The sequence below is a fragment of the Oncorhynchus gorbuscha genome, unplaced genomic scaffold (assembly GCF_021184085.1).
Source record: "Oncorhynchus gorbuscha isolate QuinsamMale2020 ecotype Even-year unplaced genomic scaffold, OgorEven_v1.0 Un_scaffold_2460, whole genome shotgun sequence".
NCBI lineage: Eukaryota > Metazoa > Chordata > Actinopteri > Salmoniformes > Salmonidae > Oncorhynchus > Oncorhynchus gorbuscha.
In genome coordinates, this window is record NW_025746967.1 from 44,874 (window position 1) to 62,500 (window position 17,627).

General features: G+C 42.9%; 1 protein-coding gene across 1 annotated transcript in view; it reads left to right on the forward strand.

Moving 5' to 3' along the window:
* Positions 1 to 3,178: 3,178 nt before the first annotated feature.
* The window catches only part of LOC124025815 (protein arginine N-methyltransferase 8-B-like), a gene marked incomplete at its 3' end in the record, with an annotated part of 27,030 nt that continues 12,581 nt past the window's right edge, over positions 3,179 to 17,627 (forward strand). The window contains exons 1-3 of the mRNA XM_046339139.1: positions 3,179 to 4,077; positions 4,955 to 5,179; positions 17,274 to 17,429. Coding sequence (XP_046195095.1) covers positions 4,012 to 4,077; positions 4,955 to 5,179; positions 17,274 to 17,429 — 447 coding nt within the window. The remainder of the gene's footprint in view (positions 4,078 to 4,954; positions 5,180 to 17,273; positions 17,430 to 17,627) is intronic.

A 17,627-nucleotide genomic window follows, 5' to 3' on the forward strand; every position in this document is an offset into this window, starting at 1 on the left:
CACTTCCGTAAAGCCCAGCTCAGTGGACTGTGCAGCTTAAAGTAGTCCTATGAACAGATACTCCAATCGCCGATGTGGAGCTTTGCAGCTCCTTCAGGGTTATCTTTGGTATCTTAATTTCCTCTCTGATTAATGCCCTCCTTGCCTGGTCCATGAGTTTTGCTGGGCGGCCCTCTCTTGGCAGGTTTGTTGTGGTCCCATATTCTTTCCATTTTTTAATAATGGATTTAATGGTGCTCTGTGGAATGTTCAAAGTTTCTGATATTTTTTTATAACCCTGATCTGTACTTCTCCACATCTTTGTCCCTGACCTGTTTGGAGAGCTCCTTGGTCTCCTTGGTACCACTTGCTTGGTGGTGCCCCTTGCTTAGTGGTGTTGCAGACTCTGGGGCCTTTCAGAACATGCGTATATATACTGAGATCATGTGACAGATCATGTGACACTTAGATTGCATACAGGAGAACTTGATTTAACTAATTATGTGACTTCTGAAGGTAATTGGTTGCACCAGACACCCCCCTCTTTGCATTATTTGAGATTTCTGCTCTTCACTCCGTTGTCAGTTTAGCCTATATTTCACTTATCTTGGTAGCAGAAAGCATTTTTATTTGTGTCCTTCAAGGCAGCTGTTAATGATCACATTAGGCTGCGATTCATTTTATTATTTGATGGTGGTTTGATCGCGGGGTGGCACTCGTAATGTCTGCAGTTTTCGGTTTGGTGTATTAGTCTATAAATAAATATTTTTGCCAAAATTAATCTCTCCCATGTCTTATTCTATGCTGACGTGAAGTTTGTTCTATAGAAATTATTTGACACTGATGTGTGCTACAGAGAGTATTTGATTCTAGCCACAAAATTGGTGATTTAGGCAAGGCCATTGTTTTGGCACAACACCTGTTGCATGTTGTGTTTGTCAGTTAGCCCAGGGCATTGGAATACACATGTGAATCCTTAGCCCAGAGCTTAGCATAAACTTAACAAATGCTTGTGTGAACACAAGATAAGCTAGCCCATGGCCAGTCTTCCCTGTGGCTAAGAACAACGCTGTGTGAAAAGGCCTTTTATTGTTTCACATCTGAGACATTGATATTGTGTGGTGTATTGCAAGCTGGTCTCAACAAAGTAATCAGTATAGGCTGACTCCCACAGGGCTCTGGTCAAAAGTAGTGTATAACTGTGCAGAGCCGTGGCTGAGTGGGTTGCATCCCAAATCTATCCTCTCGAGACCAGTATTCAGTCCCTGCGTCTACTTTATACAATGTTTCTCCATCCTGCCTGGATATTTGTTAAAATACCTTTCATTTAAATTTAAAAATGTAAACCTAGTGCACTAGAGAGAATATGGTGACATTTGTGATGCAACCCTAGAGTCTTTAACATCATAATGCTTGTCATTGTAATTAGGCTAATATTGTAGCAACAATGCTACTGCTATGTATGTCACTAACACAATCAGAGTGCAGACTTGATGTATCATCTAACAATGATTTTCATACTAATGCAACCGTAGATACTTATTTCCTCAACATTTGTGAACCTTGTAAAAAGCAATCAATGATAGTCCATCTCCCACTCCCTCTCATGGTACACAGACAGATGTACTGGTACTTCTACTAAAAAGCTGCCCAAGGCTATTGCCACCCACAGCTGTGGTGTGTGTGTGTGTGTGTGTGTGTGTGTGTGTGTGTGTGTGTGTGTGTGTGTGTGTGTGTGTGTGTGTGTGTGTGTGTGTGTGTGTGTGTGTGTGTGTGTGTGTGTGTGTGTGTGTGTGTGTGTGTGTGTGTGTGTGTGTGTGTGTGTGTGTGTGTGTGTGTGTGTGTGTGTGTGTGTGTGTGTGTGTGTGTGTGTGTGTGTGTGTGTGTGTGTGTGTCCTTGAGGTTGTTGCATGGGCTGGTGTCCTTGAGTACAACCGGGAGGACGGACAATTTCTGGATTTGTCCTTGTGTAATTGTATTCTTTCTTCTTTTAAATGGCTTAAGGAATATTTATTTGAATATGGTTTGATGCTGTCTGTCTGTCTGTCTGTCTGTCTGTCTGTCTGTCTGTCTGTCTGTCTGTCTGTCTGTCTGTCTGTCTGTCTGTCTGTCTGTCTGTCTGTCTGTCTGTCTGTCTGTCTGTCTGTCTGTCTGTCTGTCTGTCTGTCTGTCTGTCCGTCCGTCCGTCCGTCCGTCCGTCCGTCCGTCCGTCCGTCCGTCCGTCCGTCCGTCCGTCCGTCCGTCCGTCTGTCTGTCTGTCTGTCTGTTTGCGCACTTTTATATTACCATTCTCAGCATCTGTGAATGGAAGCATGGCTCCCCAGTTTCCTTCAGCAGCTGCCACTGTTGAGGCATTACACAAGCAGGGAAGTGGGAGGCAGGCAGGCAGGCAGTGGTGATGTGGGGGAAGCTGCTATAGCTGCCTAACAATAAACTCACACCTCCTCAATCTATAATCAGGAACAGGCTCGAGGCATCTGCTCCAGAACAAGATTTCGCTTTAGTCGAAAGACACTTAGTCATATGGTGTTTTTCGGATAATATACAATGTGTCTGCAAGTATCACAGTTTAGTGTTGAAATACAAGGCTGTTTGTGCAAATATGCGCCATTAAATGAATGGACTTGACTTATTTCTATGTTATTATTCTATGAATATATAAGATATTAATAAGATATAAAAAATATATGGATGATGTTTTGTAAAACACATAGAGAAGTAGTAGCACTGTTGCATTGCAACAACGTTTTCTGATTCTTAGGTCTGGTCAGTGTGATGCTGAACATATGATAACGGATGATACTTATTACAGTATGTGTAGCCCATCAATCATAGAGATTTTAGATTTTGAAATTGCAGTGCAACCTTAAAAGCCGCAATTATTGTATCGCGATCCAAGTGCTCATTACGCATAATGACACTTTGGGGAAATAAACTAAACACCTGTAGGCGATTAGATTTCCAACTTTGTAATGAATCTGCAAATTAGATCATTCACAAATGTTCACATTTAAGATCGAATGGCCCGCCTGGGAGAGTGTCAAGATTCATTCGTATCATTTAGGAAAAGTACGCACAGTTTCGATCCATTTTGCCCCAAATGATTGAATGTCTTTCTTGTGTTAATGACGAAAGTAGGCTAGCTAGAACATGCCTTCAAGGTCGTGGCTCATATAAAGTAGGTTAGATGCAGTATGGGGGAAACGTATGCTGCAAAGGTACAGACACTTTCGTGCTTATAATAATTGCTCTGCACGGTGGGGAATCCTGCGAAAGTCGAGAAGTACGGCAATTGGTCCGCTATATACAGCATCTCTCTATATTCTGCCGGAAAATCTGTTGTGAAGGTGAAGAGAGGCATCTGGCGCGTGGGAAGCATCGATTTATAACTTCTGATCACGAGCCGGTTCATGGAAAAACGGGTGCCTGACTGCCCGTATAACCGTAATGAACAGCTCCAACTCAAAACTCACGTTCAACTTTTGCCATAAATGGGAACGTAGCCAAGTCAAACGGAGGACAGCGCATCCTTCTCCGAATAGAAATATCACTGATGGGGCGATTTCAAGCCAACGACTTGTGACTTACGTTGATAGACCTGGAAAACAACTGTGGAGGAGAAGCCGAGTATGAAGATGTATTTTCCTAACGTGGACTACAGGCACCTTGGTATAGTTTGCTTGCATCATAGACATGTGTTGCAGTGCGCAAGAGTAGAGAGGAAGGTTATTTCGGAGTGCTGGTGCATTTGATGCCCAAGTGCCTCTATAGGAACCACCTGTAACTTTTACAAAATGGATACCTGTCGTTTTTATCGATGTGAAACAAATGTTTTAGAAGAGCATGATAACTTTTTAGGGGGCTAACAATAAGTTGGAATTTAGCCTAAAATATGAACTATTTTCGATATTAAACGTTTGCATCATTTATGTCAATCTAGAGAAAATAAATCTAGCTTATCGAAAGAGAGCTACTAAGTTTATTTTATACAAGATTTTCCCTCCCTGGGTTGAAGAAATCTCGTTGGCTCATATGGGACTGAGGCACTCGCGTTGCCTGCTCCTACGGAGAAAAATGGCGGAGCCGGACAATTCTGAGGTATGTCAGTTCGCTGGTAAATGATCCAAGGAGTGACATATGCTGGTCAAAATCTTTCGTTATATTGCTATAATTGATAATAATCAATTACTGATGGTTCTGTTTATTAATGTTTTAGTGTCTTTGTCAGTTTCGAAGTAATCGATATTGTATCGACTACTGGTGTCTGTAAAAAGCAATGCAGACACATGCAACGTTTAGTTGTTTTTGTAAATTGTTATGGCATATATCCCGTTAAAATATTACATTTGCAAAGACATGCAATGCAGAAATTATCTGTAGTGGTTAGCGTGTGCGCTGTCCTTGGTGCTGATTTCACTATCCATTCTGCACAATCTGTCGCATGGACTCCTGCTGCTCTGAAAACGGGTAGATGCGTACGTAACATTATGTAATCTAGCCTACCAAGTGACCTCTAATGCATTCTAAGTGTTTCACTGTGTTTACAAATAGCACATTTAGCAATGTAATGCTATAACAAATGGTTTTGAATCAAAGTGCACTGTATTGAAAGCGATTTGTTACTGCAAACAGATCCAGTCCTGTTGCTCTTCTCTGATAATGTTCAAGTGCCCTCTCTTCAAATACACCTACACTCACTTTTGTCTGTCCCTAATTCTCAATCTCTCTCTCCCTCCCTCCCTCCCTCCCTCCCTCCCTCCCTCCCTCCCTCCCTCCCTCCCTCCCTCCCTCCCTCCCTCCCTCCCTCCCTCCCTCCCTCCCTCCCTCCCTCCCTTTTCATCTCTCACTCTCCCATCTCTCTTTCCTCCCCACATTGTCCATCTTTATTTCTGTCTCTTCATTTGCTCTATCCCTACCCTCCTCTCTATCTTCATATTCCCTATTTCTCTCTGCCTCACCCCCTCCTCTCTCTTAGCGGCAGTGTACCATCACTACCCCCCAGTCGCAGTCCTTTCAGCCTGCCTCCTTGCCCAAACCTGTGCCAACTGTCCACCATGTGCCACACCCTCCACATACGCCCCATGTAGCGGCCCTTCCCACCTGCCCCGGGCGCGGCAAGATTGCAAAGCTGCTCAACCCGGAGGAAATGACATCACAGGACTACTACTTTGACTCCTACGCCCACTTTGGCATTCATGAGGTAGGTAGGGGATTCATACATGAAGTGGGTAGATGGGTAGGAGACTCATCCATCAGATAGGTAGGTAGGTAGGAGACTCATCCATGAGGTAGGTAGGTAGGAAGGAGACTCATCCATCAGATAGGTAGGTAGGTAGGATACTCATCCATGAGTTAGGTAGGAGACTCATCCATGAGGTAGGTAGGTAGGTAGGTAGGTAGGTAGGTAGGTAGGTAGGTAGGTAGGTAGGTAGGATACTCATCCATGAGGTAGGTAGGAGACTCATCCACGAGGTAGGTAGAATACTCATCCATGAGGTAGGTAGGAGACTCATCCATGAGGTAGGTAGGTAGGTAGGTAGGATACTCATCCATGAGGTAGGTAGGAGACTCATCCACGAGGTAGGTAGAATACTCATCCATGAGGTAGGTAGGAGACTCATCCACGAGGTAGGTAGGTAGGATACTCATCCACGAGGTAGGTAGGTAGGATGCTCACCCATGAGGTAGGTAGGTAGGATACTCACCCATGAGGTAGGTAGGTAGGTAGGTAGGAGACTCATCCACGAGGTAGGTAGGTAGGATACTCATCCACGAGGTAGGTAGGTAGGATGCTCATCCATGAGGTAGGTAGGTAGGATACTCATCCATGAGGTAGGTAGGTAGGATACTCATCCATGAGGTAGGTAGGTAGGTAGGATACTCATCCATGAGGTAGGTAGGATACTCATCCATGAGGTAGGTAGGTAGGATGCTCACCCATGAGGTAGGTAGGATACTCACCCATGAGGTAGGTAGGTAGGATACTCACCCATGAGGTAGGTAGGTAGGTAGGTAGGATACTCACCCATGAGGTAGATAGGTAGGTAGGATACTCATCCATGAGGTAGGTAGGTAGGATACTCATCCATGAGGTAGATAGGTAGGTAGGATACTCATCCATGAGGTAGGTAGGATACTCATCCATGAGGTAGGTAGGTAGGTAGGTAGGATACTCATCCATGAGGTAGGTAGGTAGGATACTCATCCATGAGGTAGGTAGGTAGGTAGGTAGGATACTCATCCATGAGGTAGGTAGGTAGGATACTCATCCATGAGGTAGGTAGGTAGGTAGGATACTCATCCATGAGGTAGGTAGGTAGGTAGGTAGGATACTCATCCATGAGGTAGGTAGGTAGGTAGGTAGGATACTCATCCATGAGGTAGGTAGGTAGGTAGGATACTCATCCATGAGGTAGGTAGGTAGGATACTCATCCATGAGGTAGGTAGGTAGGATACTCATCCATGAGGTAGGTAGGATACTCATCCATGAGGTAGGTAGGTAGAATACTCATCCATGAGGTAGGTAGGTAGGTAGGATACTCATCCATGAGGTAGGTAGGTAGGATACTCATCCATGAGGTAGGTAGGTAGGATACTCATCCATGAGGTAGGTAGGTAGGATACTCATCCATGAGGTAGGTAGGATACTCATCCATGAGGTAGGTAGGTAGGATACTCATCCATGAGGTAGGTAGGTAGGTAGGATACTCATCCATGAGGTAGGTAGGTAGGTAGGATACTCATCCATGAGGTAGGTAGGTAGGTAGGTAGGATACTCATCCATGAGGTAGGTAGGTAGGATACTCATCCATGAGGTAGATAGGTAGGTAGGATACTCATCCATGAGGTAGGTAGGTAGGATACTCATCCATGAGGTAGGTAGGATACTCATCCATGAGGTAGGTAGGTAGGATACTCATCCATGAGGTAGGTAGGTAGGTAGGTAGGTAGGTAGGTAGGTAGGATACTCATCCATGAGGTAGGTAGGTAGGTAGGATACTCATCCATGAGGTAGGTAGGTAGGTAGGTAGGTAGGATACTCATCCATGAGGTAGGTAGGTAGAATACTCATCCATGAGGTAGATAGGTAGGTAGGATACTCATCCATGAGGTAGGTAGGTAGGATACTCATCCATGAGGTAGGTAGGATACTCACCCATGAGGTAGGTAGGTAGGATACTCACCCATGAGGTAGGTAGGTAGGTAGGTAGGTAGGAGACTCATCCACGAGGTAGGTAGGTAGGATACTCATCCACGAGGTAGGTAGGTAGGATGCTCATCCATGAGGTAGGTAGGTAGGATACTCATCCATGAGGTAGGTAGGTAGGATACTCATCCATGAGGTAGTTAGGTAGGATACTCATCCATGAGGTAGGTAGGTAGGTAGGATACTCATCCATGAGGTAGGTAGGATACTCATCCATGAGGTAGGTAGGTAGGATGCTCACCCATGAGGTAGGTAGGATACTCACCCATGAGGTAGGTAGGTAGGATACTCACCCATGAGGTAGGTAGGTAGGTAGGTAGGTAGGTAGGTAGGATACTCATCTGGTAGGTAGGTAGGTAGGATACTCACCCATGAGGTAGATAGGTAGGTAGGATACTCATCCATGAGGTAGGTAGGTAGGATACTCATCCATGAGGTAGATAGGTAGGTAGGATACTCATCCATGAGGTAGGTAGGATACTCATCCATGAGGTAGGTAGGTAGGTAGGTAGGTAGGTAGGTATACTCATCCATGAGGTAGGTAGGTAGGATACTCATCCATGAGGTAGGTAGGTAGGTAGGTAGGTAGGTAGGATACTCATCCATGAGGTAGGTAGGTAGGATACTCATCCATGAGGTAGGTAGGTAGGTAGGATACTCATCCATGAGGTAGGTAGGTAGGTAGGATACTCATCCATGAGGTAGGTAGGTAGGTAGGATACTCATCCATGAGGTAGGTAGGTAGGTAGGATACTCATCCATGAGGTAGGTAGGTAGGATACTCATCCATGAGGTAGGTAGGTAGGATACTCATCCATGAGGTAGGTAGGATACTCATCCATGAGGTAGGTAGGTAGAATACTCATCCATGAGGTAGGTAGGTAGGATACTCATCCATGAGGTAGGTAGGTAGGATACTCATCCATGAGGTAGATAGGTAGGTAGGATACTCATCCATGAGGTAGGTAGGTAGGATACTCATCCATGAGGTAGGTAGGATACTCATCCATGAGGTAGGTAGGTAGGATACTCATCCATGAGGTAGGTAGGTAGGTAGGTAGGATACTCATCCATGAGGTAGGTAGGTAGGTAGGATACTCATCCATGAGGTAGGTAGGTAGGTAGGTAGGTAGGATACTCATCCATGAGGTAGGTAGGTAGGATACTCATCCATGAGGTAGGTAGGTAGGTAGGATACTCATCCATGAGGTAGATAGGTAGGATACTCATCCATGAGGTAGGTAGGTAGGTAGGATACTCATCCATGAGGTAGGTAGGTAGGTAGGATACTCATCCATGAGGTAGGTAGGTAGGTAGGATACTCATCCATGAGGTAGGTAGGTAGGATACTCATCCATGAGGTAGGTAGGTAGGTAGGATACTCATCCATGAGGTAGATAGGTAGGATACTCATCCATGAGGTAGGTAGGTAGGTAGGATACTCATCCATGAGGTAGATAGGTAGGTAGGATACTCATCCATGAGGTAGGTAGGTAGGTAGGATACTCATCCATGAGGTAGGTAGGTAGGATACTCATCCATGAGGTAGGTAGGTAGGTAGGATACTCATCCATGAGGTAGGTAGGTAGGTAGGATACTCATCCATGAGGTAGATAGGTAGGTAGGATACTCATCCATGAGGTAGGTAGGTAGGTAGGATACTCATCCATGAGGTAGGTAGGTAGGTAGGATACTCATCCATGAGGTAGGTAGGTAGGATACTCATCCATGAGGTAGGTAGGTAGGTAGGTAGGTAGGTAGGTAGGTAGGATACTCATCCATGAGGTAGATAGGTAGGTAGGATACTCATCCATGAGGTAGATAGGTAGGTAGGATACTCATCCATGAGGTAGATAGGTAGGTAGGATACTCATCCATGAGGTAGATAGGTAGGTAGGATACTCATCCATGAGGTAGATAGGTAGGTAGGTAGGTAGGATACTCATCCATGAGGTAGGTAGGTAGGTAGGATACTCATCCATGAGGTAGGTAGGTAGGTAGGTAGGTAGGTAGGTAGGTAGGATACTCATCCATGAGGTAGGTAGGTAGGTAGGATACTCATCCATGAGGTAGATAGGTAGGTAGGATACTCATCCATGAGGTAGGTAGGTAGGTAGGATACTCATCCATGAGGTAGATAGGTAGGTAGGATACTCATCCATGAGGTAGATAGGTAGGTAGGTAGGTAGGTAGGTAGGTAGGTAGGTAGGTAGGTAGGTAGGTAGGTAGGTAGGTAGGATACTCATCCATGAGGTAGATATAGTTCCTTCAGAAAGTATTCACAACCTTTTACTTTTTCCAAATTTTTTTGTGTTACAAAGTGGGGTTAAAATGGATTACATTTTAGTTTTTGTCAACAATCCACATACTCTGTAATGTTCATTTAAAAAATAAAATAATAATAATAATAATAATAATACAATTATACAATAATAATTATACAAAATAAAATAAAATACTAATATATCTTGATTAGATACGTATACAACCCCCTAAGTCAGTACATGTTAGAATCACTTTTGTCAGTGATGACAGCTGTGAGTCATTCTGGGCAAGTCTCTAAGAGCTTTGCACACTTGAATTGTACAATATTTGCACATTATTCTTAAAATAATTCTTCAAGCTCTGTCAAATTGGATGTTGATCATTGCTAGACAGCCATTTTCAAGTTTTGCAATAGATTTTCAAGCCGATGTAAGTCAAAACTGTAACTAGGCTACTCAGGAACATTCAATGTCGTCTTGGTAAGCAACTCCAGTGTAGATTTGGCCTTGTGTTTTAGGTTATTGTCCTGCTGAAAGGTGAATTAGTCTCCCATTGTCTGTTGGAAAGCAGACTGAACATGTTTTCCTCTTCTTCCTTGCCAATGACAAGCATACCTATAACATGATGCAGCCACCAACATGCTTAAAAATATGAAGAGTGGTACTTAGTGATGGATTTGCCCCAAACATTACACTTTGTATTCAAAACATAAAGTTAATTTCTTTGACACATTTTTTTGCAGTTTTACTTTAGTGCCTTATTCGAACAGGATTCATGTTTCGGAATATTTTTATTGTGTACAGGTTTCCTCCTTTTCACTCTGTCATTTAGGTTAGTATTGTAGAGTAACTACACTGTTGTTGATCCATCCTCACTTTTCTCCTATAACATCCATTAAACTCTGTAACTGTTTTAAAGTCACTATTGGCCTCATGGTGAAATCCCTGAGCATTTTCCTTCCTCTCTGGCAACTGAGTTAGGGAAGGACGCCTGTATCTTTGTAGTGACTGGGTGTATTGATACACCATCCAAAGCATAATTAATAACTTCACCGTGCTCAAAGGTGCCCTTCTTCACCAAACCAATAGGTGCCCTTCTTTGGGAGGCATTGGGAAACATCCCTGGTCTTTGTGGTTCAATCTGTGTTTGAAATTCACTGCTCGACTGAGGGATCTTACAGATAATTGTATGTGTGGGGTTCAGAGATGAGGTAGTCGTTCAAAAATCATCGTGTTAAACACTATTATTGCACACAGAGTCCATGTGTCACGTTCTGACCTTAGTTCCTTTATTTTGTCTTTGTTTTAGTATGGTCAAGGTGTGAGTTGGGGTGGGCAGTCTATGTTCCTTTTTCTATCATTTGGGATTTCTGTGTTTGGCCTGGTATGGTTCTCAATCAGTGGCAGCTGTCAATCATTGTCCCTGATTGAGAACCATACTTAGGTAGCCTGGTTTCACTTTTGAGTTTTGGGTGATTCTTTTCTGTTCCGTGATTTATTTCACCGTTCAGGACTGTTTTGTTTATTGTGTTTTGTTGTTTTGTTCGAGTATTCAATTTTCATTAAAAGGCATAATGAATACTTACCACGCTGCACCTTGGTCCTCCTCTCTTTCTCCCAACGACGAACGTTACACCATGCAATTAATATGTACATTATTATGTGACTTGTTAAGCAAATTTGTACTCCTGAACTTAGGCTTTCCATAACAAAGTCGTTGAAAACTTATTGCTCAAGACATTTCAACTTTTCATTTGTTATTAATTTGTACAAAATTCTAAACATGTAATTCCACGTTGACATTATACGCTATTGTTTGTGGGCCAGTGACCAAGAAAAGGCTGTAACAGAACAGAATGTGGAAAAAGTCAAGTGGTGTGAATATTTTCTGGAGGCACTGTAGTTAGGAGACCATACAGACGGACTGACTGAACAACTAAGGAGCTGACTAATGGACTGACTGGTTTACATTCTGGTACCTGGCATGTAAAGGAAAGAGGGCGGGGCATTGAAGTGTCAGACTCATAACCCAGATAGTGATCTATTGAAGTCAGACTCATACCCCAGATAGTGATCTATTGAAGTGTCAGACTCATACCCCAGAGATGATCTATTGAAGTGTCAGACTCATACCCCAGATAGTGATCTATTGAAGTGTCAGACTCATACCTCAGATAGTGATCTATTGAAGTGTCAGACTCATACCCCAGAGATGATCTATTGAAGTGTCAGACTCATACCCCAGATAGTGATCTATTGAAGTCAGACTCATACCCCAGATAGTGATCTATTGAAGTGTCAGACTCATACCCCAGATAGTGATCTATTGAAGTGTCAGACTCATACCCCAGAGATGATCTATTGAAGTGTCAGACTCATACCACAGATAGTGATCTATTGAAGTGTCAGACTCATAACCCAGATAGTGATCTATTGAAGTGTCAGGCTCATACCCCAGAGGTGATCTATTGAAGTGACAGACTCATAACCCAGATAGTGATCTATTGAAGTGTCAGACTCATACCACAGAGATTATCTATTGAAGTGTCAGACTCATACCCCAGATAGTGATCTATTGAAGTGTCAGACTCATAACCCAGATAGTGATCTATTGAAGTGTCAGACTCATACCCCAGATAGTGATCTATTGAAGTGTCAGACTCATAACCCAGATAGTGATCTATTGAAGTGTCAGACTCATACCCCAGAGGTGATCTATTGAAGTGTCAGACTCATACCTCAGATAGTGATCTATTGAAGTGTCAGACTCATACCCCAGATAGTGATCTATTGAAGTGTCAGACTCATAACCCAGAGATGATCTATTGAAGTGTCAGACTCATACCCCAAATAGTGATCTATTGAAGTGTCAGACTCATACCCCAGATAGTGATCTATTGAAGTGTCAGACTCATACCCCAGAGATGATCTATTAAACTGTCAGACTCATAACCCAGATAGTGATCTATTGAAGTGTCAGACTCATACCCCAGATAGTGATCTATTGAAGTGTCAGATTCATACCCCAGAGATGATCTATTGAAGTGTCAGACTCATACCCCAGATAGTGATCTATTGAAGTAAGACTCATACCCCAGATAGTGATCTATTGAAGTGTCAGACTCATACCCCAGATAGTGATCTATTGAAGTGTCAGACTCATACCCCAGATAGTGATCTATTGAAGTGTCAGACTCATACCCCAGAGATGATCTATTGAAGTGTCAGACTCATAACCCAGATAGTGATCTATTGAAGTGTCAGGCTCATACCCCAGAGGTGATCTATTGAAGTGACAGACTCATAACCCAGATAGTGATCTATTGAAGTGTCAGACTCATACCACAGAGATGATCTATTGAAGTGTCAGACTCATACCCCAGATAGTGATCTATTGAAGTGTCAGACTCATAACCCAGATAGTGATCTATTGAAGTGTCAGACTCATACCCCAGGGGTGATCTATTGAAGTGTCAGACTCATAACCCAGATAGTTTTCTATTGAAGTGTCAGACTCATACCCCAGAGATGATCTATTGAAGTGTCAGACTCATACCCAGATAGTGATCTATTGAAGTGTCAGACTCATACCCCAGATAGTGATCTATTGAAGTGTCAGACTCATAACCCAGAGATGATCTATTGAAGTGTCAGACTCATACCCCAGATAGTGATCTATTGAAGTGTCAGACTCATACCCCAGATAGTGATCTATTGAAGTGTCAGACTCATACCCCAGAGATGATCTATTGAAGTGTCAGACTCATACCCCAGAGATGATCTATTGAAGTGTCAGACTCATACCCCAGATAGTGATCTATTGAAGTGTCAGACTCATACCCCAGATAGTGATCTATTGAAGTGTCAGACTCATACCCCAGAGATGATCTATTGAAGTGTCAGACTCATACCACAGATAGTGATCTATTGAAGTGTCAGACTCATAACCCAGATAGTGATCTATTGAAGTGTCAGGCTCATACCCCAGAGGTGATCTATTGAAGTGACAGACTCATAACCCAGATAGTGATCTATTGAAGTGTCAGACTCATACCACAGAGATTATCTATTGAAGTGTCAGACTCATAACCCAGATAGTGATCTATTGAAGTGTCAGACTCATACCCCAGATAGTGATCTATTGAAGTGTCAGACTCATAACCCAGATAGTGATCTATTGAAGTGTCAGACTCATAGTGACCCAGTGATCTATTGAAGTGTCAGACTCATACCCCAGAGGTGATCTATTGAAGTGTCAGACTCATACCTCAGATAGTGATCTATTGAAGTGTCAGACTCATACCCCAGATAGTGATCTATTGAAGTGTCAGACTCATAACCCAGAGATGATCTATTGAAGTGTCAGACTCATACCCCAAATAGTGATCTATTGAAGTGTCAGACTCATACCCCAGATAGTGATCTATTGAAGTGTCAGACTCATACCCCAGAGATGATCTATTAAACTGTCAGACTCATAACCCAGATAGTGATCTATTGAAGTGTCAGACTCATACCCCAGATAGTGATCTATTGAAGTGTCAGATTCATACCCCAGAGATGATCTATTGAAGTGTCAGACTCATACCCCAGATAGTGATCTATTGAAGTAAGACTCATACCCCAGATAGTGATCTATTGAAGTGTCAGACTCATACCCCAGATAGTGATCTATTGAAGTGTCAGACTCATACCCCAGATAGTGATCTATTGAAGTGTCAGACTCATACCCCAGAGATGATCTATTGAAGTGTCAGACTCATAACCCAGATAGTGATCTATTGAAGTGTCAGGCTCATACCCCAGAGGTGATCTATTGAAGTGACAGACTCATAACCCAGATAGTGATCTATTGAAGTGTCAGACTCATACCACAGAGATTATCTATTGAAGTGTCAGACTCATACCCCAGATAGTGATCTATTGAAGTGTCAGACTCATAACCCAGATAGTGATCTATTGAAGTGTCAGACTCATACCCCAGATAGTGATCTATTGAAGTGTCAGACTCATAACCCAGATAGTTTTCTATTGAAGTGTCAGACTCATACCCCAGAGGTGATCTATTGAAGTGTCAGACTCATACCTCAGATAGTGATCTATTGAAGTGTCAGACTCATACCCCAGATAGTGATCTATTGAAGTGTCAGACTCATAACCCAGAGATGATCTATTGAAGTGTCAGACTCATACCCCAGATAGTGATCTATTGAAGTGTCAGACTCATACCCCAGATAGTGATCTATTGAAGTGTCAGACTCATACCCCAGAGATGATCTATTGAAGTGTCAGACTCATACCCCAGAGATGATCTATTGAAGTGTCAGACTCATACCCCAGATAGTGATCTATTGAAGTGTCAGACTCATACCCCAGATAGTGATCTATTGAAGTGTCAGACTCATACCCCAGAGATGATCTATTGAAGTGTCAGACTCATACCACAGATAGTGATCTATTGAAGTGACAGACTCATAACCCAGATAGTGATCTATTGAAGTGTCAGACTCATACCACAGAGATTATCTATTGAAGTGTCAGACTCATACCCCAGATAGTGATCTATTGAAGTGTCAGACTCATAACCCAGATAGTGATCTATTGAAGTGTCAGACTCATACCCCAGATAGTGATCTATTGAAGTGTCAGACTCATAACCCAGATAGTGATCTATTGAAGTGTCAGACTCATACCCCAGAGGTGATCTATTGAAGTGTCAGACTCATACCTCAGATAGTGATCTATTGAAGTGTCAGACTCATACCCCAGAGATGATCTATTGAAGTGTCAGACTCATAACCCAGATAGTGATCTATTGAAGTGTCAGACTCATACCCCAAATAGTGATCTATTGAAGTGTCAGACTCATACCCCAGATAGTGATGTATTGAAGTGTCAGACTCATACCCCAGAGATGATCTATTGAACTGTCAGACTCATAACCCAGATAGTGATCTATTGAAGTGTCAGACTCATACCCCAGATAGTGATCTATTGAAGTGTCAGACTCATAACCCAGATAGTGATCTATTGAAGTGTCAGACTCATAACCCAGATAGTGATCTATTGAAGTGTTAGACTCATAACCCAGATAGTGATCTATTGAAGTGTCAGACTCATACCCCAGATAGTGATCTATTGAAGTGTCAGACTCATAACCCAGATAGTGATCTATTGAAGTGGCAGACTCATAACCCAGATAGTGATCTATTGAAGTCAGACTCATACCCCAGATAGTGATCTATTGAAGTGTCAGACTCATAACCCAGATAGTGATCTATTGAAGTGTCAGACTCATACCCCAAATGCTCTAGGTATCCTAAAAGAGAATGGGAACAACCAAAAAAGGTGTTTCTATCGAGGTCCTTATTTAGCATGTGGGTCAGGTTACAGTCTGAATGCCAAGCAGACCCAAGAACAGAACTGCCCCCGATAAAATGTGTGAGTGTGTGTGCAGATAGATGGGTATCAGTTAATCCCAGCAGGGTTTCGTTATAGACCTACATCTATTTAAAGAGCCTGTGCCAGTGATGCGGCCTAAATACTGCCTCTGTCACTATGATCGTTTTCTATGAATAGAAATCCAGAAGCTGTCATTTCTACATGTTTAAGAGGACATGCACTACGGCCCTAATGGCTCCATATTCACTATGTAGGGCACTTCTTTCAACCAGGACCCATAGGGATCTGGTGGAAAGTAGTACGCTATACAGTATGGTGACATTTGGGACACACACATGTCCTGTACCTCCCACTTCTGAATTGTTCAGTGCAGCATATTCATTACATCCTGTATGAGGACATTTATATACACATTTTCCACACTCTGTTGAATCTCTCTTAGCCTGATATTAACCCAATGAGTCCCACCGTATTGCCAGGGCGTTTTGGACATCTCAGCCCTTTTTAACTTGGTGTGTTTGGGTTACAGACTTCTGGGTTGTACCCATAGACACAATTTGTCTGTGTGATTAATGGGGGCTGCACTACAGCGGCGTTTTTGAGACAAGGGTGGATTCCGAAGGTGTCTGGGGACGGGGCTTTAATACAAAAATGTCTGTCAAGTCCGAATGGTTTGAGCTGCAAACTATTAAAGCTGTCTATGAAAAACTACTTTGCTCTATGAAGCACACAAGCCACACAAGAGTGATTAGAAGGTAAGGGGTTCTTCTACATAGAAGATGATAGGAAATCCCAGGACATACTGTCTGTAATACTATAATAAGCTCACATAGTTGCTGTCACAAACTCCAAACAGTTGTTACTGACTAGGTAGATATACATGTTTTCACAGACCTTAGTTTTTAAATGGACATTTGTCAATAAAACCCATGAATGCAACTGTTTAAGTCAAATGACGTTTTGTGTTCTGCTTGTAGCCCTGGTTGTCCTGAAAATAAAATGGTAAAACACTTAATTGTGAGGCTGAATATGAGGGCTGGACATGCAGATAACTGAAAGTCAGATGAATGAAAAGCCCATCTCTGCTGGGATCTCGGGACTGATAGGGTTAAGTCTTTCTGAGCTTGACGTCCTCTCTGTATCATGTTTTTTCTGACCCCATGACCTGACCAAGTAAAACTCCTGGACAAAGTCATTGTCACGGAGTTACAAAGTCTTGCACATTCTGGAAATCCTAAGTCAAATATTCACTTAGTCTCCCATTGACACCAATGCATGACTAAAGGCTGGATATTCCGCGATACTTCTGCGATAAGGTTTGAATCCATGTCCTAAGTGAAAATTCGACTTAAGTTAGGATTCAGCTCTCTGTGAGATTCCCAATCCCATCAACATTCCCATCTTGTTCCCTGTTGGACAGGAGATGCTGAAGGATGAAGTACGGACCCTGACCTATAGGAATGCCATGTACCACAACAAGCACATGTTCAAGGACAAGATAGTTCTGGACGTGGGCAGTGGGACAGGCATCCTGTCCATGTTCGCTGCCAACGCGGGCGCCAGGCACGTGTATGGGGTGAGTCCTTGTCCTGCTTTAAACACCAAACACCTCTTTCACACGGTTCATTTGCCAAATGTTGTCGAATGTTGCAGATAGACATTCCATGAATAGAGCTGATGTGATTCCTTAATTCTCCATGTGGAGAGGCATGTTCGATCTACATAGCCGATTTCCATCTCAACATTCCAAAACGTTGCATCCTTCTGAACGCGC